This window comes from Battus philenor, unplaced genomic scaffold (genome assembly GCF_028537555.1).
Source record: "Battus philenor isolate CCGP_79_NKW_IND1 unplaced genomic scaffold, ilBatPhil1.0.hap1 SCAF_5, whole genome shotgun sequence".
NCBI classification, from domain to species: Eukaryota; Metazoa; Arthropoda; class Insecta; order Lepidoptera; family Papilionidae; genus Battus; species Battus philenor.
Genome location: NW_027181715.1, coordinates 3,141,261 through 3,162,656, shown reverse-complemented (window position 1 = coordinate 3,162,656; position 21,396 = coordinate 3,141,261). Strand labels below are relative to the sequence as shown.

Genomic DNA, 21,396 nt, shown 5'->3' with positions numbered 1-21,396 from the left:
TGAATCATTTATCTTAACTTGTGAAAACCTACTTATCAAAAATTAAAAAAAGCCCTTTTGTTTACTTGTTATACTGATAATACAGGTGATAAAATTAAACAAATAATATGGTTAGAACTTTTATATAAAAATCATTTTGAGTATTGTAAAAATTATAAAAAAATCATTGGAGAAACTAGTGCCAAAAATTTTAGATATTGCAACACTAGATTTTCAAGAAGCGAAATCTCCGCGTAACCATCGTTTAGCGTCTCGTGTGTCGTTTCCATATGTTTTGCCGAACCTGAAATAAATGAGTAAATATATGAAAAACGTTTTAAAGCTTGCTGTATAAAATGCTATTTATAATGACATTTATGTTGCCAGTGTTGGTACACAAGGCCACAGTACGGATTTCTAAACTAGTCCAATAGGAATTAGTTATTGCCATAGGATATGCCAGTTGCAAGTCTTGGGTAATAATAGGCCTTTATCACTAGGCCATGGCACATCAAACGAATGTCTTTAATAAATGCATTTAGTATTTACATATCAGACTAAGCAAAATATATATATTTTTTAGTTATAAACCAAAAGGTTACATTTTGTAATACTAACAATTTTATTTTATTCCATTACTTGTTACTCCTATAACCATAATAACGTAATGGTACACGGTATAAAATGTATAATGGTATCAGTATATACATAAAATGTTAGTGCCATTATCGCTATAGTATTCTTTACTGGTAAATTGTGTTTATCAAAAATTGTAAAAAAATAATAATTTAAAAATATTTTTTATAAAATAATGAAAATATCTATAGTTTAGTCTAATTCGAAATGGCTTTAATATATTTCTATAATAAATAAATATATTAAAATTATTCAATTTCTTAAAAAAATAATATAGATCTTAAAAAATATATAGATAAGTTTATTTAATACACGTACTCTATCAATGCTACTATCTCCGCCACATTGTAAATTTTGGGCGGTAAAATTGACATTACCTGAATATACATCCTGGCACATGACCCGCGTAATTTGGTAGCATGCCGACGTGCTTGTGATAAATTTCTGTGGGATTGATGGACAATGGAGGATCGGGTCTGTAATACGGAAAAAGAATTAATAAAAGCTTTTTCTCTTTGCATTTCAATTTCTTAACACTCCGTTTAATAATCGTTACGGGCGTCGTAAATTTTCAATATATCTAGATCAGTGAATGTAAAGTGTTCCTATAATAGTAAAGATTATATTAATTGGGTTTCACAATAAGCTAAATTATAAGAAATCTTATAATAACAAATTGTCACTGGATATTATTAACCTTGTGCTCGAAAAAAATAGCTGAAAAAAGGTTATAACCTGTAAAAGCAACTGACTTACATTCATTCATTACATGAAAACATTTTACTTCAGGATTATAAATAAAAACAAGTTGAAATCAATATAAATTGGCATTTATTTTTAAACAAGCATTTTGACCATGTACGGTCCTTCAAGATGGTATCCAATTTTTGCATAATAATTCCTTGTACCAACACCAGATATGACTGCGATTTTATCGGAGCCATGTTCTTCGCGAGCGATACGCTCTGCTTCCTCCATGAGAAGCATACCAAAACCTTGATGTTGGAATTTAGTAGGATCTCGAGCATTTACCTGAAAATTGAAGAATACTTAAAAAAAATTATCAAAACCAACAAATTTATAATAATTTTATAAAAAAAATATTAAAAACTGCAATTATGAGGAGTAAAATGCCCAAGAGTTAAATATACATGTAACTGTGTGTATGACATATTTTTTAATAGATGAACAGTTTGCTTAAAAGTAAGTCGAGATTTAGCAAGCTTTAGTTAGCTTAGTGACACAGACCACAAACCAAATTAAGGTATTGAAATGGAAATTATATCTAATTATTCCTAGAGAGGATGCTTTTAAACAATAACATAGAATAAATAAATAGGTTTTAGTAAAAATAGATAGAAAAATGAAGAACTAGATGAGTGAGACTTCCAGTTGTAGGCAACGTGTTCATTTCTGGAGATACAGTTTTATATAATTTACAATTAGTGCATTAATTACATTGGATTGCCACTTTGCTTTTCATTCACTACAATTTTTTGATTGCTTATGAGCGTTCAGCTCCTTTGTGCACAGTTATCATATCAGATGATTCAGTACATAGTGAAAATAAAAAAGTTTTTACAAAAGCAAATCGTCTTATACAAGCAAGGCACAACCTACCGGAACCACTGAACCATATACATGCAGCTCTCTGACGATACTACATTGTTTGAAATTTGCATTGGGACCAGGATTTAACTCAGGTCTGTAAGTGGCTGAAGCACATTTCCTCAACCTGAGCAGACCCACAAGAATGTCCTGATCAGGATCCTCATATGAGAGGAATGTCTCCCAACCTCCATTCGCTACATAATCGCGCCGAATTAGCTCTACCTAGAAATAGAACACCAATGTTATAAAGTTTTATTACCTTACTGCCAAATGCCTTTTTTTATGTCTTCATCCAAACCTCTACCACCTAATAGCAGTCTTATTTTCTAATGTACTATACTATATTTTATTTACTTATTAATCTTGCTATTAATTACTTATTGTAACATTACTTGCTTATTTATTACAATTTTTATATTCTTTACTGTTTCTTTTTATTAATTCTATTTTCCTTTTTATTTTACTATTTTTTAGACTACAGTAATGATCAGATCAAAGAGTGTCCCTTTGTGATTTTCCTGAGTAAAACGGCACTGGTATGGGTTAGCCATGTCTTACTTCCTTCACATCAATTTCTGTTTTACATGGAATCCAGTGTAACAAACTTTTTTTAACCATAAAGCACTTTTAAGACAACTTCACAGGCCGTATAAACTATGTCATATTAATAAAATTGAGCACAACTCCAAGTTTTTACTTATTGCATTGAGACCTAAGATAAAATATCTCATTATAACTACTTAATAATAGAAACAACAAAAAATGACTATTTAAAGATAAAAACTAATAAAGAAAAACAACTGTTTAGTAAAACCTGTAGACAAAAGATGAAATACTCTTATAAACCTTTCATTTCTACTGCTTAAAGATTTTGATTTATATAAGACTTGTTTGTAAAAAAATGTATTTATACTTGCACATTTTGTCCTTTTTTTCAATTATTGATAATCATTAAATTTATTAACATTTAAATAATTTAATACATACTGTGTTTAATATGATAATCACACAAGTTTTTTCTGTCCTAATTTATTTATTTACTTTTTTTGGTACGCCATAGACAATAACTATGAAAAAAGGAAACAATTCATATAGTACAAGAGGTTGTCTTTGTTACTTGAGGCAATCTTTAGCAGAGAACCTTAGAAAGTAATTTAATCAGCAAGACTGATTAACATTTTAAGTTGTGAAACAAATAAAAAAATTAGTGCTTGTCATTAATAGCCAAAAAAATTACCTCATAAGGTCTAACTTTATTGTGTATCTCCTGTATTCCCACTTCTCTTGTCCTAACATCCCTACAGTCTGTGCCCAAATCAGCCATACGAGCAAGGGCCAGTTCTCGTAAATTACCATGTTCAACTCCTGATGATACTAGAGGCATTGGAATATCACGTTGCACTCTGAAATTACAAATTACGTAATGTTTTAACAGCTGTGTATTTGTTGTATGAATTGTTGAAATTTGTAATAAGGCCTAACTTAAATATATTGTTATTAAATATCAATGACATACAATATAATAAATGGGGGCAGTTTCTGTAAAACATGATCCTTTTTTTCATGTTTTTTTTTTCAACACATGTTCAAGTTTTTATGGTTCAAATTAAAACTACTTGCTATTAATTGTATGTTGTATCACATTGCATCATTTTCCCACACAAATATTATGATTGCCATGACTGACATATGTTATCTATTTAAATTATGATTATTTCGTCATATTGAAATTTATATAATATGCTATATTATATAACACGGGTAGCCAAACTGCGGCTCGCTAGCCACTTGCAAATCTTTGAACGATTATTTTTGGCTACAATTGATTGTCAAATTATTTCAATATTTAAATTTATATAACCTTTGTTAGCTCCTGGGAAATCGAAAAGAATTACTGGTGTAGATAATTATTATTCCACCATAAAATTAGCGAAATCTAAACACTGATCCTAATTAACTAACTGGTATCTTAAGTATTATTATGAGTGCTATCATATACATATGCTATTATATCTAACTTTAATACAAATATTTTGTACCTTCGTCATATAATTTCAATAAATAAAATTTTTTGTGAAAAAGGATTTGTGTGTGTTTTAAATGCATATTAAATTGAAGCTTATGAAAAATTTCAAACAATGGCTCAAACTATCTAGGAGTTTGGCCACCCCTGCTATATCAGAAGGACAATTTCCCAGTAAATTAATATTATCCAACATATATTTTCAGACTTCTTTAAGTATACATAGCTCACCTAGTCAACATTTTTTTTTACTTTTATTAGCTGGTTTACTATAGCATGACATTAAAAACATTACCTTTACAAGTTTAAAGATTAATAATTTATTTACCTATACACTCTAGTCCATGGGGGAACAAGTGCCAAGATCTTTGCAATCAGATCAACCAAGGTTGATGGAGGGTAGCTTCTGTATCTCCCTGTCTTCCAAAGTTCATAGAGACCTGTGCCTCTTATTACTAAAGTTGGATAGATTTTCAACCCGTCAGCTCTGAATGCAGGATTTTCAAAGAACTCTATAAATTGTTCAACATCACGCTCAAAGTCAACATTTGGTAGATCAGGCATCATATGCGCAACAATCTGCAAAGAAAATACTTTACTATTTATTACAGTTTATTTATTATTGAAAAAAAAAACTGATAGCTTGGGATTGAAATAGATAGAATTATCAATACAACCATAAACTAAATATAAATACTATAAAGAAGGCTGCCAAAAGGTTTCTAACAAATTGTTTGCAAAAAATTTATGAAATTAACCACTATTCAAATTTTAATAATAATTAAAAATTTTAATTATTTTTCAACATAATAAGTACTTATAACAGTAAAATTCTTGTTTTGACTTTCCAGAGAAAAACCTAATATTTTTCACCCAGATTTATGTAAATCTACTACTGTGAATAAATCTTTGTACACTAAATACAAAGAGAGAATGTTTGTCAATACATATGAAACTATTAATTCATTTGTGCATTTTTATACAATACATAATTACCTTATAACCAGCATCTTTTGCCAAGTTAAAGTTTTCACAAACTGCTTTGACAGTATGTCCTCTATTCGTATCACGGGCAATATCTTCATACACTGACTGTACTCCAATTTCCAACCTGTAAATGAATTCAATTATTAATAAAACTCTCTAAAAACTAATTTTACCAAAATCTTATTTTATAGATATAAGACTCACCTTGTACATCCATAATTAAGCATATCACTCATATGCCTTTGTAGGCAATAGTCCGGCCTGGTCTCAATTGTGATACCAATACACTTGGTCTTTGCCTTCTCAGAGTACTTCACAGCTTCTGCCACACAACTAGATGTGTGCCCAGAGAGAGCATCATGAAGGTTTCTGTAAAAATTATTAAAAGAAAACTTATAGTGATATATATCAAAAATATGTTATTCAACTATCAATGAAAATTCACAGGTTTCACTGCATCATTATCATCATCATTAAATATTTTAATCTTTTATGGTATTAAAAACATATATGTCTAAAACAATAAATACCATCAAAATAATTTTGTAATGATACTTACCTTATAAAGTAGTCTCTATAGTCTTCTGGTAAGCTCATGAAGGTGCCTCCCATCACAATAAATTCGACTTTATCAACACTATGTCCCAGTTGTTTCAACTGTTCCACTCGATGACGAGTTTGCAAATATGGATTGTACCTAGCTCTTATTGCTCTCATAGATGTAGGTTCATAGCCAGTATAACTCTGAGTTGAGTACTCAAAATCTGAGTCGGGACCGCCTGGACAGTACACACAAATGTTTCCCGTAAAATTTATATGGGGGCATCTGTGAGGCTTGCACATCACGGCAACTACAGCAATTCCAGAAGCTGTGCGAATCGGTTTCGCTTTAAGTTTAGGCAAAAGTATGTTCTTAGCGTCCGCCGGTACTGCCGCTATTATATCAACAAGCCGTGGCGAAGTTCCTAAGCCGTATTTAGACGAGATCCTCGTCTTCATCTTATTGAGGTTAACATCTTTTCCTTGGCGATGCGCGATAAGTAACTCTTGTATTATCTCCGATATTACCATTACCATCTTTTCTTCTTTAGAAAGATTGGGAAGGGGTTTTTTCTTCGTCATTTCGACTATTTAATTTTAATGTTAATCAAGATGTGTGTAATTCGTAATCACAGCGATTTGACAAACGAATGACAGTTCTATTTTTTAACATATTTTGTAGACAAAAGCACTTGCAACATAAAACAGTTTCATATTTCTTATTTAGAATTATTAATTAAAATTTCTTGTTTTATTATATTCGTTTAAACTTAAAGAAATAAATAACACCAAAAAACGTTCTTTCACTATTAACCTACTTTTGTATTTTATTTACTAACATAAAAATATCATGTATGTAAATATTTGGAAAAACAAAACCATTCTTCCGACTCCGTGTATTTTGTCTATCATATGTACATTATATTTTTCTTCAATTTCACTACTTTACATAATATTTCATATAATTTACTCGAAATATTATAACGGTAATTTTATGTACTAATCAGCAATAGCATTATATTTTACAAAAAAAACACTATATGAAAATGTTATTAAATAAATTAACATTATACTAACTTGACTACGTTGACAGGTGCCCATTCGGTACTTTGTCTTCTTCTGTAGTTAGATGAGAAGTCACAAAGTGCCGAATTGGTGAGCTTTTTCGATGACTCGCCGAATCGCTGGTAACCATAGGGTACATGGCCGGTGTATCCTGTAACAATTAAAAATTAAATTTGAGATTTAAAAATATTGTTTTTAACATTTAATCTATTGTAATATACATATTTAACTTCCCAACTTTGTACAATTTATTTAAGGATGTATATGGCATGTATGGTATGATAGGATATGTGTGGCAAGGATGTATTCCTTAAATACATTACAGAAGATTAAGGAGACGATGTTGTTTTTTTAATGTCTTGTCGAAAAAGAGTCATTTTGCGATAACAAACCACTAAAAAATAATTTAAAGCGTTGTTTAAAGATTGAGATGATTGTATTTTAAGAATGCTTGATATCTCTCTTATACTTAAGATCTTCATATAACTTATTATAAATATATAATTTCCTTAAAACTGTTAGAACAAATGGTAGAGTATTTTGATTGCCGATTTTTGCACATGGTTTGATAAAAATACAAATATGACTTGCTCCTTATACATTCAACAATTTATAGATAAGAAAAATTATATATGAAGATAAATTGTTTTCATTATGCAGCCGAGGAATGATCCGTGAAAGGATTATTACGCATATAAACTTACTTACGTGTTGATTCAGAAGGATTGTATCCCCAGATTTGATTTCGAACATAAGAGGAATGAATTTTAGAATACGACATTTAATTTTTAAATTTACGAATCAAAAGATTATATTAGTTACTTTTGATCCTAACGAATGTATTTGACAATAAATGTCATTGTATTTATTTATTATTAAAAACTGACAGTTACATTGAATAAGAGATTCAAGAAACGATTTTTAAAAGTAATTTTCAAATAATAAATATGTTATATTTTTTCATAATCTCAATATGAATAAAAATAATTGACGAATTGTGATTTGTTTTTATAATTGTTTTTTTAAGGCAGCGATTTATACTTGCTCTAACAATACTCTGTATATAAATATAAAAAGCGTTAAAAATCGTCTGTTATATAGCTGTGTTATGTAGTAGTTATATTTAATAAATAAATATTTGATAAAAATGTTAATAATATCTAACAAAAACATGAAAAAGATTATTTGTAAAATAAACCGGTAGCGAAAGTTTTTGTACAATTTAATGTACCTAAGAAAGATTGTAGTATAGAGAATTTAAAGTTCTTAATTGATTTCCTCTAACCTTTTTTGATAAATTTCTCCGAGTCTTCGTTATCCATAAAATATGGACTAATGGCGTGTGACGGCGGTGACAATTTAGGTTCGTCCATTGGCAAATCACGTAAAATTCCCGCGCATTCCGGTCTAACCACAACCAGTGGCAGCTTGAACTCCGCGGTCGCAGACTAAACGAAAACGATTTCAAATCAATAAGCTTAATGTGAGAGGTGTTTCTAACGGTTACACCGATTATACATTCATTCATTCTTTTCCATTTTTTACCAAACCAGATTAAGGCTAAAAGAATTAGACTTTATTCATAATTTTTCAATTATTGATACATTTACTGTATTAATTTCAGACGTTAATCGACTCCGCTAATAACATTCTAAAATATCATTCAATCTCACATTCATTGGTCATGATAATTCTTTTGACTTGTTTAATATTAAAAAACTTACAAATCTGTCAGCTAAATCCCAGGGTTGCCCCTTCCCGGCTTGCAAGTCCACAACCCTTTCCAATTGGTTCCTAGCCGCTCGTTGGTTTAGTTGCGTCCTTTCGTACTCTGATAGGGCTTCCGTGGCCGCCACCGTGTACCGTTGACCGAAATGCGCGTTCAACCGCGGCAAGAAACCTATCGCAAAAGCGGATTTACAACATTCCTCTCTATGATATGCACTTCACAGTTAATGAATGACACGCCTAATGACTCTGAAGTGTTGGACCGTGATGCTTCGAGACACATTCATTATCTGACGTCTTTGACTACACTTTCTCATTATTATATTTACATTTCAACGCAATATAAATAAATATTTAAAAGCTTTTTGCTTTTGACAACGGCTTATTAAATTCCGTGGGTAGTAATATAACTTGTTCTATTATTTATTCAAATTACAGTTCAGTTACAAAATCAGGTCGAACGCCTAAGTTATTCTTGAATAAAGTTTTACGTAATCATTATAAACTATAAAAATTGCATTATTAAACCTACAAGCCTTTAAATAGCTGCATAATAGCATGGTATTGGATGCTTAATAAACATGCATGTTATTTGTAAAGTAGCTTTTAAAAAACAAAAACGTAACAAGAGATCTTTAATGTTTTATGAAATACATGTGCTGTCAATCTCATACAAGTTTTTTGTTTTAATTTTACTGAAAAGTGCAGAATGATATATATCTTTCGAAGAAAATATAAACAGGTTATACAGTACCCGGCATCTGATTTGACACGTCAGTTCGTAAAACATTATCATTGACTATGGCCATGTACGCAATGAAGCTGTCGAAGCACTGTACTCTAAAGAAAACCCTCTTACTAAACCAAACCTACCTATATTTGCGCGTGTCTTACTATAAATGTCAAATTAAATACAAAGTACTCTACCTGTGTTACAAAGAGAAATATTAATATAGTACTAGATGAACAGTAAGAGTATGTTTATCTAGGTCTCATAAAATACTCCAATGATTTCGGATGTCCAGAATGAACAATAGAGGATAAGATAAGGGTAGGTCTAGATAAAGTCACCATACTGAGTTGTTCAAAAATCGACGTATATTGGATTTTATGGTCCGAAAATGATTTCTTAAATTCAATAATATAACCTTCAAAAGCAAGTAAACAAACCAAACTTCTCAGAGAAGTTAGAAATCTAGTTTACGGTTTGCTCCATAGCACGTCAAGTAAACAGAGAGAAATTCCAAATTTTGTTTACAAACAAACATAAGTCCAACAGTGTTAACGACCGTGGGACAGCTCCGATAGTGGATACAGCTATCCACTATCGCGTTTTTAGGTGCTAATAGATTTTGGGATTATAATAGGCTATATCCTCAGCGAGTCGTTATTTGTATATTAATTTAATTTAAGATTTTAAATGAGCATGTTGACCTTTTTTTTTGACATTTATAATTTAGATATACAGAGAACTAGTTGTCAATAAGCGATGGAGTATATCTAGCTAATTAAGGCACATTTACATTATGAATTTATTTTTGTATTACCAGTTATTTCAATGATCACTGTAAATAATCCACAGTAGAAAATAAGATTAAATGAACCAAGCTTTAGGAAGTTTCCGTATGTTGCTAATCTCATTCGTAGCAGATGAGAATAATATTTGAAATTACTCCTGGTATTTGTACATATAAACTAGGACGGTGTATTTGAAACTGATTTGATTTAGTCAACTCATTGACTACGAAGGTTTCTAGGCTGGCTCGCGGCTGTCTTCTAATCTCATTATCCGTTATTCGTTCAGTTCGAATCCTACACGACGGTTAGACGTAATTGGAGCGTGTAAAGGTCGCGTACCGTTTTATTCTTGATATAATTATACGGGCGTGTGTACTCTCAGCGTTGCATATGTCGTGCGGCTCGGAACCTTTGTGAGACAACTGAACACGAACATAGTAAGGCTACTTTCAAATACATACAAGTATATTCTTATATTATAATCAATTTTATATCATTTAATATGACCACACATGTAGGTCATAAATGTATATTACTAGTGATGACTTACGGCGTTGAAACGTGGTCTCTCATTCTGGACCTCATTGGCAAGTACAAAGTAGCCTAACGAGCCATGAAGAGAACTCCGCTCGGGATTTTACTACGAGATCGAATAAGGCATGAATTCGTAAACGAAAATAGATTAGCCGGCATGCTCATTGAATTGGCAAATTGAAGTGACAGTGAACAGATCAGAACAGACGATGATTGAAGACCACGAACGTCCCCCCACACGGTGGATAGTAGAACTCGAAATCTGATTGACGAAATATATAAAGGAGGCCTATGTCCATCTGTGGACGTCCTGCATGTGATAATATGATGATGATCAGCTGAATGTTTCTATCTCTTCATCTCGGACCACTACTGAAGCAGACTATCTGTGCTTTTGAGAGAGCTGAACCACGAATTAATCAATTATCGAATCGTTGATCTAATGTCTGAGTTACCACACAAGTCCAAATTCAAGATGTAACCCACAACAATTGACTATTTTCCTAAGACCAGCTGACATCTCTAAATTTTGCATTAATTATGATAAAAATGCTATCTACTGGCATAAAAAAAAACAAACATATATGATTGTCGTCAATGTACACGTAAAAATATTTATGTTGTAATAAGTAGAAATAACATGTCCATATATTTAATGCTGTTATAAGTTCAACCGATTCCATATATAACGAATATTAATTGCATCCAAATACGGCCCCCGACGAATCTGTCCTTGCAATTATGAGTAATTAAATATATACATGTACGTATTAGGCGCTGGGTTACTTCTCGTAATTAAATAAAATGATAAATTAACAATTAACGCATTTCAAACGTGGCCAAAATACTCGATCCATATACGTTCTACAGATGACATTCTATATATAATCAATAAATTATTTTTAGTATGTCATCAAGAAAAAAAAAATCAAATCATTTTAGCTTTGTCAACTCAACTTACATGTACCAACTTATTGAGAAATTACAAACGTTCATTTGACAAATAAGTAGTATACTATGCAATTAAAAATTTTAAATGTAAGACAAATTATCTAAACATTAATGTTATTTTAATATTATATAACACATCTCGTTACCAGAATTTCTTTTCAAAACCCCTCTAATGATTTTTTTGTTGTAATTAAATAAAATTTGATTATTTAAATGTATTTATCAATTCTTTCTAATTATTCGATAATCTTTATTGAGTTGATAACAGAACGATCCGTTGACAGGAATTGATAATACATAGAATGCATTTAGGCGGCGGTTCCGGCGCATATCGTATCGGCCAATCTCTTTTCGTCATTGTAAAAGACGAAGAATATTTTCCCTAGCAAAAGAGCATGCTCATGCAACTTGCACTACCTAATGTCGCCATTCGATAACCAGCCGGTCTCGTCGGAAACGAAGTCGAATAGTATAACAAAAGGCACGCTAACCCTCGATCACATAAGACAGAAGAGTTGCTGGAGTTTCTTCAGTCACTTCTACCAGCGCTTTACAAAGTGTTAATAGTGCTACTAGCCAGACAATAGCAACTAAGTCGAGATTCGACCCCCGCAGGCGCCCTTGTATCGGTATGCTTAACGGGTATTTTCGACACGTGACAGCCCAAGTTTAAAATCTCCTCGAAGAGGCCTTTAAGCTTAGTCACTCCATGGTGGGTTCGCCGAAAAAAAAAGTTTAATTGAAAAAACATCACTCGTCTACCCGGAAATGTCAATCGTGGCGAAAATCGGCACATGGTTCATAAAATTATGATAAAAAGAGCAAGTCACGGCCGTCCCCTGTAACTCCGCTTATTCCTGGCAGAGATAGCAGCCACAGTGCTAAGAATCTGCCGGACTTATTAAAGATCTATGGCGGAGGTCTACCTCCAGCTGTAAACTTCCTACAGCTCAAATGATGATAATGACGAGAATGCATATAACAAGATTTTTATATTACATTACGTGAACCCCTTTATCCTTATTATCAATGCATCGTATCAAGTCTATTAATATTAATAAATATGATGCCTTAAGCAACAGAAATACAAACAACTGCCCAAAAATAGAGCAATAGAAATTAGAAGTGAAACGATTAGTTACACCGATTTAATACACGATAATTTTAGAAAATTACTACGATCAAAACAACAGACATTAGACAATAGATAAATGTAGAAAGTAAACTCAATCCACTGAGCATTATTTTTTTTATAAATATAAGTCTAAAAATATATCTTCATTATGACATAAACATATGTAAGCACAATGCCGTAATTTGAAAACGATTTTACGGATTATGTTTATCTATTTTTATATTTCGAATATTTTGAAGAAGGTTCAATTAAAAAAATACAATATCCAGTAGAGGTTATGTTTACAATATTGATAAATAAATCGCAACTGTAATCGTTTGTGTTTATGACATCAACCTTGAAGATTCAAGTTTTTCACGTGGCTAAATATCCTGTTTTCGTACAAGCATCAGCAACATTATTTAATTGGAACATTACGGGACAGAATACGTATACGGTAGAAAAATACCATTTGGACGATCACCTATCCGCTGATGAAGTGAAAACATTAACCTCTGTTACTAAAGCCCCGAGGGAAGCAGATGATAAGGATGGTATGGTAATAGCTTATCACTGATTACATCGAAGCAGTTACACTAATTTCAGGACGGATACGAATTTCGAATTTAGAAATGAAGAAACGATTATAAGAAGAAGTACATAATAATACACCTGTTTTGGAATAACATATTTTTTAAAATTCGAATTGCTTATTCATAGCGCCTGTTAGGTTATGTATGTATAGATGTGTATATGTATCGTCGATTCAGCCCATAGACGCCCTGCTGCAAGGCATAGGCGTCCCACAGAGATATATGTGGGGGGATATACCATAATAGCCGCGCTTGTCCGGTGGGTTGGCGCCAGTAGTGTGATATTATGGTACATAGAGGACACTACTGTTCATTCTCTGGAAGCTTTGTGAGCAATGGAAATACTATATAATTGATGCATAAAGTGTGAATTATTTAATATTGTATTCCGTGAATCGAACTCGCGACCTGCGAACACAAGTCTCAGTCCTCTACCACTGGGCTTCCACTGTTCATATATATCTATATTCAGACTATATTCTGTGATGCTTGGGGTTGGCAGCCTTAGAAGATTTTATAGCTTAATCAATCATGCAAAATTATCACTATATTGTTCATATATAGTTATATTGCGTATGGCCAGTAATAAATAAACAAATTAAATTAAAAAAGAGGGCAAAGACACAAGAATAGAGTTATTGATATATTATTTAACAGTACCGCAATTGGAGAAAACGCGCCTTACTATTCTCGTAATAAAAATTATATTACGATAGAGTTACGCAATTGTTATAACGGTGAAACCGGTCGAAAGTGCTATGCCATTGTTTTCATTCAATAAGTGTCAACAAACTTTTTTGTGACACCAACGCATTCCTTATTTTATTAATTAATTACAAATATTTTTTGCCTAATGAGGTAATATTAATTGATTAATTGGAATTGCTACTCTATGCTTCCAGATAAGTATACCTTATGTCACAGAAACGGTTTCTCATAACCACTCGACAAATGAAGAACGGCCATGAAGACGGCATAGTTCGGGATTTCTGTACGACATCAAATCAGAGTAACATAAATAATCCCATGGATTAGCAGGTTGAAATGGTAGGAAAGGAGCGCTCAGAATAGATGGCCTCTGAGATTTTAAGGCTCTGAAGTGAAGACTACGGGCAGACCGTGGACAGATGACTTTGTTAAGGCCGTTGAAAGACGCTAAAAGCAGAACCTGAGCCTGTTCGTTGGAAATCCATTGGAGAGGCCTATGTTCACCCGCGAACATGCTATAGCTGAAATAATTATGATGGAGTATATTTTAAAAATAATTTTAATAATTATTGTCAAACAAAGCCACATATCTCAATCTCATCAAATATTTTTGAACGTAAATTTATTCGAGTGTCGACCAAACGAAGTTGTAAAGTTTACATAAATGCTATTGTATCTTATCAAAAACTAGAGCACCCACTACATGTTACAAGTATCGAAAACTGGATCAAGTAATTGTATAACTGAGGTCATTAACCAACAACAGGAATTAAAGCACCTCCGGTTTCAAATTCCGACAGGCCTTAATGGATTCGAACTATAAACACCTGTGCACCTAACTGCATAATATAAAAACTATGTTGCTTAGTAACCAATGTGTAATGAATCTATCTAAATTTAATAAACTTTAAAATTAAATTTAAAAAATTAAGAAGTTAGACAGATAGTTTTTTTACGAGCAGGTCGATCACCATTTTACTTACTTATAAACTTTCGAAAGAGAACCTCTTTTTTTGGACCGGAATCTCACTGCTGCTGCAGGGCGTAAAGGACGACTAGTCTAAGAATGTTTTTAAGGTAGCGAAACTCGAGAGATTCCTGAGATATCTTCGCTACATACTACTATTTTATCAGACTGGAATGTGGCCGAGATTCATGAAGTGACTAGGCCAAGGAACCCCCAAGCTAGAGATGTGATTCGACGATAATATCCGCTTAGCAATCCCACAAAAGGGAGTCCGATAGGAAACTTCGTTTTCAATATGGAGTGAAAAACCGTACTGAACATTGTCAGGGCGTTACAAATAGAAATGATACGGAAATCTTAGCATTAGTTTATTTAAAAAATGATGAAACAATACCACTATTATAATAAATATAACAACAAAACCAAACAAAAAAAAAAGTAATTTATATTAAAAAATTAAGGCAAATATAGTAAATACTTCAGGTAAAGTACAATTAATGTAAACTACATAGTTTGAACTGAAATTTCTGTTTTTAAGAAGTCAAAACATGGGAGAACAAGAGCAAAACCGGAAAACGATAATTGTATTTTGAAATAAATAAAGGCATGGACAATAACGTCTGAGGCGTGAAGATTCAATAAAAAAAGAAAAAGTAAATAAAAAAAAATTAGTTCATTAATTAGGGTTAGTATTACGCTTAGATGGCAAGAGAGCTGGACAGCTCAACTGAAAAACCCGTTTCAGAAAGCATTAGCGATGAAAGCTACAATACTATATTTTTGGCATTCACATATTCAGACATTATTTCATATCTTATTTACAAATTGCGGTAACAGGCAAATAGAAACAAAACTATGAAATGATCCAATAAATGTTGAAGCTGATCAGTATGGGACTAATACAACAGTCACAGAAGTCTATGTGTGATAACAATTGATACTTGATAGATGGATACTGGAAATCGGTCTAATTGGTTATGTATGAGGACTTTGTCCAGCTATGGACGTTTTACGGCTAAAATTATTATGATTATGCACAATATTGCTGACCTCAGATGTGATTATTCGTAAATTGAAATGCGTAATTTAAATTAAATATATCGGCAATTGATATTTTAATTGTTGACCACAGTCATGACGATGATAGAAGTCAATGACTGGGGTTGTAACAGCATTTTATGCCTTAGATATATATACAATACAAGGTTATATAGATCTGGTATAATTCGTCGTGACTGAGTAATAACAAAAATTGAAAATAACTTCAATTTACAGGAAATGCTTGAATTCTTTCATCGTAATAATACCACGATTTTACTGTTCACAGGATTTATTTCTTAGTTTAAAATTTTGCAATCTCTATTATGCTGTGCAAAAGTTAAAATTTCTTTTAAAGAAGTCAATTTAACAGCTAATTTCAATGTTAAACTTTTTACTGACTTTCAAAATAAAAAAAATACTCATCTAATCTTATATAAATAGATTTATGTGATTCATTAACTCGATATTTAAATTCCGTGGGAAAATATTTAAGCGTGAGAAATTAAGCTTGCGTGTTAGATTTTGTTAAAAGCATTATATAATATAATTTTATCAATAAATTGAAAAATATTGGACATCATTAGGTACATGTAGGTATTTGTTAAAGAACTACTGTGACCATGTTAGTCTAATTTCTAAAACATTAAACATGTCCCGTTTGAAGCATAATTTATGGTACCTCTATACGAACCGGTACAATCACACTGACTCACCAGTCAACAGTCAATACTGAATCATCAACACTGGTTGCTTTGTCTAGGGATTTACCTGTACGTATATAGATGTAAACAAACATTGCTAGACAGTGCAGAGTTTTGTCTCTTATAGCTAGATGTGGCATTTACGATTCAACTCAATCGAGAAATAGCATCACAGAATATTAGCACAAAATGGTAGCTATCACGTCCGCAACTTTCACTACCGCTTATCTAAGTAGATATCTACGGTTAGCTCTTAAGTTCGTGATCATTAAATAGCCATTCTTTTCGACATTATTTCTTTTAAAATTTAAACATTATCCCACTAGTTAGTAGGTGTTAGGTGAGATGTAAAAATTCAACGTGTAACTGTAATAATACAGATAAGCATAGTTGGTGATAAATGAATGGTAATGGAATGAAAGGTTATGTGAGGGGATAAAAAGAAACGAGTGAGAGAAATTGAGAAGGACGAAAGAAGAGCGCGAAAATAAAATTCGAAAGTGAACAAAGACAAGGGAATGTACGAAAAAAAAGTGCATGGTTTGCTTGTTTTTATGTAAAAGGTTTTACTTCTGTAATTTTCCGACTTACTTAAAACTGAATTACTTACTTAAAACTTTGAATATACAGTATACAGTAAATTCATAGTGATGTATATTTGCAACACAAGGTTTTTTAATAAATTAATATAAAAAGTATTATAATTTCTTTTTCTATTCTTTCCTGAATTGAAGTGTACTTATCTATCTGCAAGATATATATATTTTTTAAAGTATAAATACGAGTCATAAATTTAAGGGTTAAACATATATGCAGTATTTTTAATTATATAGTTATATAACTAAGTCGTGTTGGACATAGGCCTCTCCTAAAGATTTCCAATAAGACTGGTTAGTCGCATCAACGGTCTGCATCTAGATCTTCCGACAACTTTAACAACTTGCCATTCCGATGTCCGTTTACTTTCTCCGGATCGCCTCATCCCTGATTCGATCTCGTTAGATAGTATATACATATAAGAAAAGAGGTCCAAACATTGCCAAAAGAATCATAGCATTGTATTATAAAATACGATATAAATGGACGATAATTTCAAGTATTATAAAGTGATTAAGTAAATTTGAAATACATACATCAATAAGATTTACTATTAAAAATATATTATAAACATTGTAGATATAAAATAAATTTCATTAATAAAATGACATATATACATATATTTTAAGAAAGAGGTTGGGATGGTTTGATCCTTTCTTTGATGATCAAGAATAGTTTCTATTTTATATGGTATATAAAAATAATATGGTACATTACACGTATTATTGCGTACAAAACGTATCAATATCATCATATAATTACCTAATCACCTACCAACTCCCAAAAAAATTATACTCGCTAAGAAACGTAGTTCCTTTAATTGCGCAAGATAATATTAATTATAACTGAAACTGTTACACAACGCTAAATACAGAAGCACCGTTATGTGCAGAGTAATAAACGACAATTTGCAATCAAGTTTTATGGTATTAAAACATAATTGGCAGTGGAAGTTATTATATCGTTGTTAACGCTATTTTAAGTTACTATTTGAATTAAATAAATTAGCACAAGCTATAGCAAACTGCGAAAATTAAATAAAAGAAACTTGAGGCACAAGTAACTAATTTTGATTCAACAAGAAATTAGTCGATCTATATAACATCTTTCTAAAGATTTTAAGATATATATTATATACTTTATAAATTACATAGTCAAGAAACTGTAAACTTTTACGCGTTATAATCTGAATAACAGAGCAATTAATAAATATAAAAAAATTATAAGAAATAAATAAGAGCAGAAGTTTTGTCCATAGACAATAGATCTACAATGAATTTTTAAAGAGATTATAACAACATTTGCAATTATTCCGCATAAATATTCTTAAAAATTAGATCAGAATTTTGGCCATCTTTTCACGCTGATTTAACATAGTGTATACATATCTTTCACATTCTATGGTTATATTATAAATGCGATCTGTAGGTGTTAAGTTGACGCCAAAAGAAAACGTTATTAAAAAATTGCCATATTTATTATTCTTGTGTATATATGGTAAAAATATTACATTTGCGGTCAATTAATTTGTTTGGTACACACTGATAATACGTCATGAAAAAGCATTTTCCAAATTCGGATTACTAATTGTTAAAATTAATTATTGTTCCTTGTCTGTCCTTGCGGACTTTATACTACCATAATGATAAGCCTGTCTATACTATAGAAAAAATAATTTAATTAACATATTTCGAAGTGATAACTTTAATCAAAATAGGAAAACAAGCTTGAAAGCTTTTTGCTGGTAAATGACAATACATTCAACCTGTTTAAAGCGCTTACACGTATAATCAATCTGGATAATAACAGTTTTTCGTATCTTGAGTTAGTGCTCCAAATTTGTAAAATGATGTCGTTTTATTTATTATTTCGATTCAGACTTATCGTGAAGTAAAAAATATGGTACTGACCAAAGTGTTGTACAAGATAAGAGAGAAGTGGGCTTACCTTCGAATCCCGGTATCATAGGGTGCTTGTAAACCGGGTCACCGTTACGAAACCTCGCGTTGACGACATCAATGTCCGTCTGCGGTGGTCGGAAGATCTGGCAACATTACGCTCGTGTCATTTGACAAGGTATTTTTAAAAAGTAAAATGGTATTTGTGAATTACCATTCAACGATTGTTAAATAATTGGCAATTTTAGATATGTTTTATTGTTTGACTACAAAGGATTTATAAGTGTATGAGATATCCTAAATGCTATGTTTATGATATAATGGTTGATTCTTCATTCGTCATTCTCAAAGTGCAAAAGTTCGACTAACGTACAACCAAAATAATTTATAAACAGTATTCCTTTAACAGCGATTTCGAATGGAGCCTATGTCCAAAATTTCAGTGTGGGATATTAATATATCTAACACAGTAATTAAAGCAATTAACTCTCAAGCTATAACTTCAATAAAATTCTTCATACTGTTATACAATTTGTTCTTAATATTTGTTTTAATAACCTTTTCAATTTTCTTAATAATTCGTACATAATTGCCTAGAAAGGAGTTGCTAATGTTATGGAGCAAAGAATAAATAAATGTCTTCACTGGTTATAAACGAAGGAATAACATGAGACTAAAATCAGAAAGATGCTTTAAGTAGGTCTTCCCACGAGATGCGCCACCCACCAAAGCATAGGACGCCATGCAACTAATCCCCCAATTTTGTTAATGGGAGCTGAAACATGCAACATTCTCAGGAAAAATTTTCAATAGAGACCACGTCCTTACTGTGTAAGTAGGCAGTGTATAGTAGGCAGAGAACCTTCATCGCCATGCCATTTCAAATCCAATGAAGCAGCAAATCTTATTTATTCATAACAAAAAAATAGCACTTACCTGATAATCATCGGCCGTTCGGTCAGATAAGACGAGTCTCTCCGAATGCTGTACGCTGGGGTCCAACAGTATCTTGTGCGTTGTAGACCCATATGTGTCTCCTATCCGATATTTGTATTCCGGACAATGCCCTGTGTAACTGTCAAACGTAATCCATATAAAGCCACGGTTTATACTACCGGTTTTTTTATCTCACAGACAGGAACTTTGTTAACATAGTGAAATATATTTTTTTTGGTTTTGATTTTCAGTTTATTTTCTTCTTTTGTACTTCGTATTTTCTTTTGTTCTTTATCTTTCGTTCTTCATATTATCTGGCACTCCACATTCTTTGCATTTCGTTCGGATATCCTCTCTCATCCCTCTCTATCTACGATACCACAGAATTGTCTAAACTATCACATTAGTTTGCTATCACAGACCTAGTTACTGATTTACGATTTGCATCCATATATATTTTTTTATTTTGTTCATTTTAGTAGATACCTGTATTAGTTACAAGTTTAAACCAGCTTTTATTTATGAATCACAGTATTGTGGGCTTATCCGACCCTGCCTTACGCTACTTAGTCTTATAATATCATATTACACTCCGTCCGCACAACTTTAGGAATTATGGGGCAATATTTTTCGTCGCTTACCAGTGACAGGATGTTACTTGCCTTTATTCTTTCTCCTAACGAGAGTTCGAAGAACTTACCGAAGTCCTCCAAATACCGGACAGTCTGTCACCAGGTACACCATGGTCTGGTCAAATGCAGGGTGACAGGTTCATGAAGTTGACTCTCCGTGAAAGTAATACCGGTTTTAACTGGTGGTCTTTTTATCTTGATGAAGGAAGAATCGTCAGAAAATATTCGCCTTCTGCAGAAAGGATATGGCGAAGAAAGAAAGAGAGAGACCGCTATCCTTTTCGTATTTTTATAATGCTGCACAAGAAGATGTACAATTCATGTGCATGACTATACCAGGCGTCGTCCTTTATGGGAATGAGTTGATACATTTTTTTCTCATTATTTTCATAATTATGTTTGGGAAATTTCCTCTTTGTAAACGACATAGTCCGGAGGATAAGCAAGTTGAAGCAAGACACACAAATTATTTCACATCACATAGGTAATTGAAAAAATAAACCATTAGGTAGCAAAATATATACTCGAAGAAATTTTAAAAATAATTATTGACAAATTGAATTGACACAGTATAATTATCGGGATAACTCAGCACGTATATCCTTAATGTTAAAGTCATCATGTTTAAGGAAAATTA

At 31.9% G+C, this 21,396-nt stretch overlaps 2 protein-coding genes across 2 annotated transcripts; both read right to left on the bottom strand.

Annotated features, from left to right (window-relative positions):
• Positions 1–120: 120 nt before the first annotated feature.
• LOC137929834 (CIMIP2 protein CG18335-like) lies at positions 121–20,871 on the bottom strand. The gene is made up of 8 exons (XM_068772947.1): positions 20,828–20,871; positions 20,128–20,266; positions 19,241–19,337; positions 8,566–8,741; positions 8,127–8,289; positions 6,854–6,992; positions 993–1,091; positions 121–283 (listed from the first exon to the last, which is right to left on the bottom strand). Exons 1-8 carry the CDS (start codon positions 20,869–20,871, stop codon positions 214–216), a joined length of 927 nt encoding a protein of 308 aa, XP_068629048.1. The 3' UTR covers positions 121–213.
• Positions 1,430–6,402, bottom strand: Elp3 (elongator complex protein 3). Its single transcript, XM_068772362.1, has 7 exons — positions 5,796–6,402; positions 5,441–5,605; positions 5,246–5,360; positions 4,578–4,828; positions 3,464–3,629; positions 2,236–2,448; positions 1,430–1,647 (listed from the first exon to the last, which is right to left on the bottom strand). Exons 1-7 carry the CDS (start codon positions 6,356–6,358, stop codon positions 1,453–1,455), a joined length of 1,668 nt encoding a protein of 555 aa, XP_068628463.1. The 5' UTR covers positions 6,359–6,402; the 3' UTR covers positions 1,430–1,452.
• Positions 20,872–21,396: the final 525 nt, after the last annotated feature.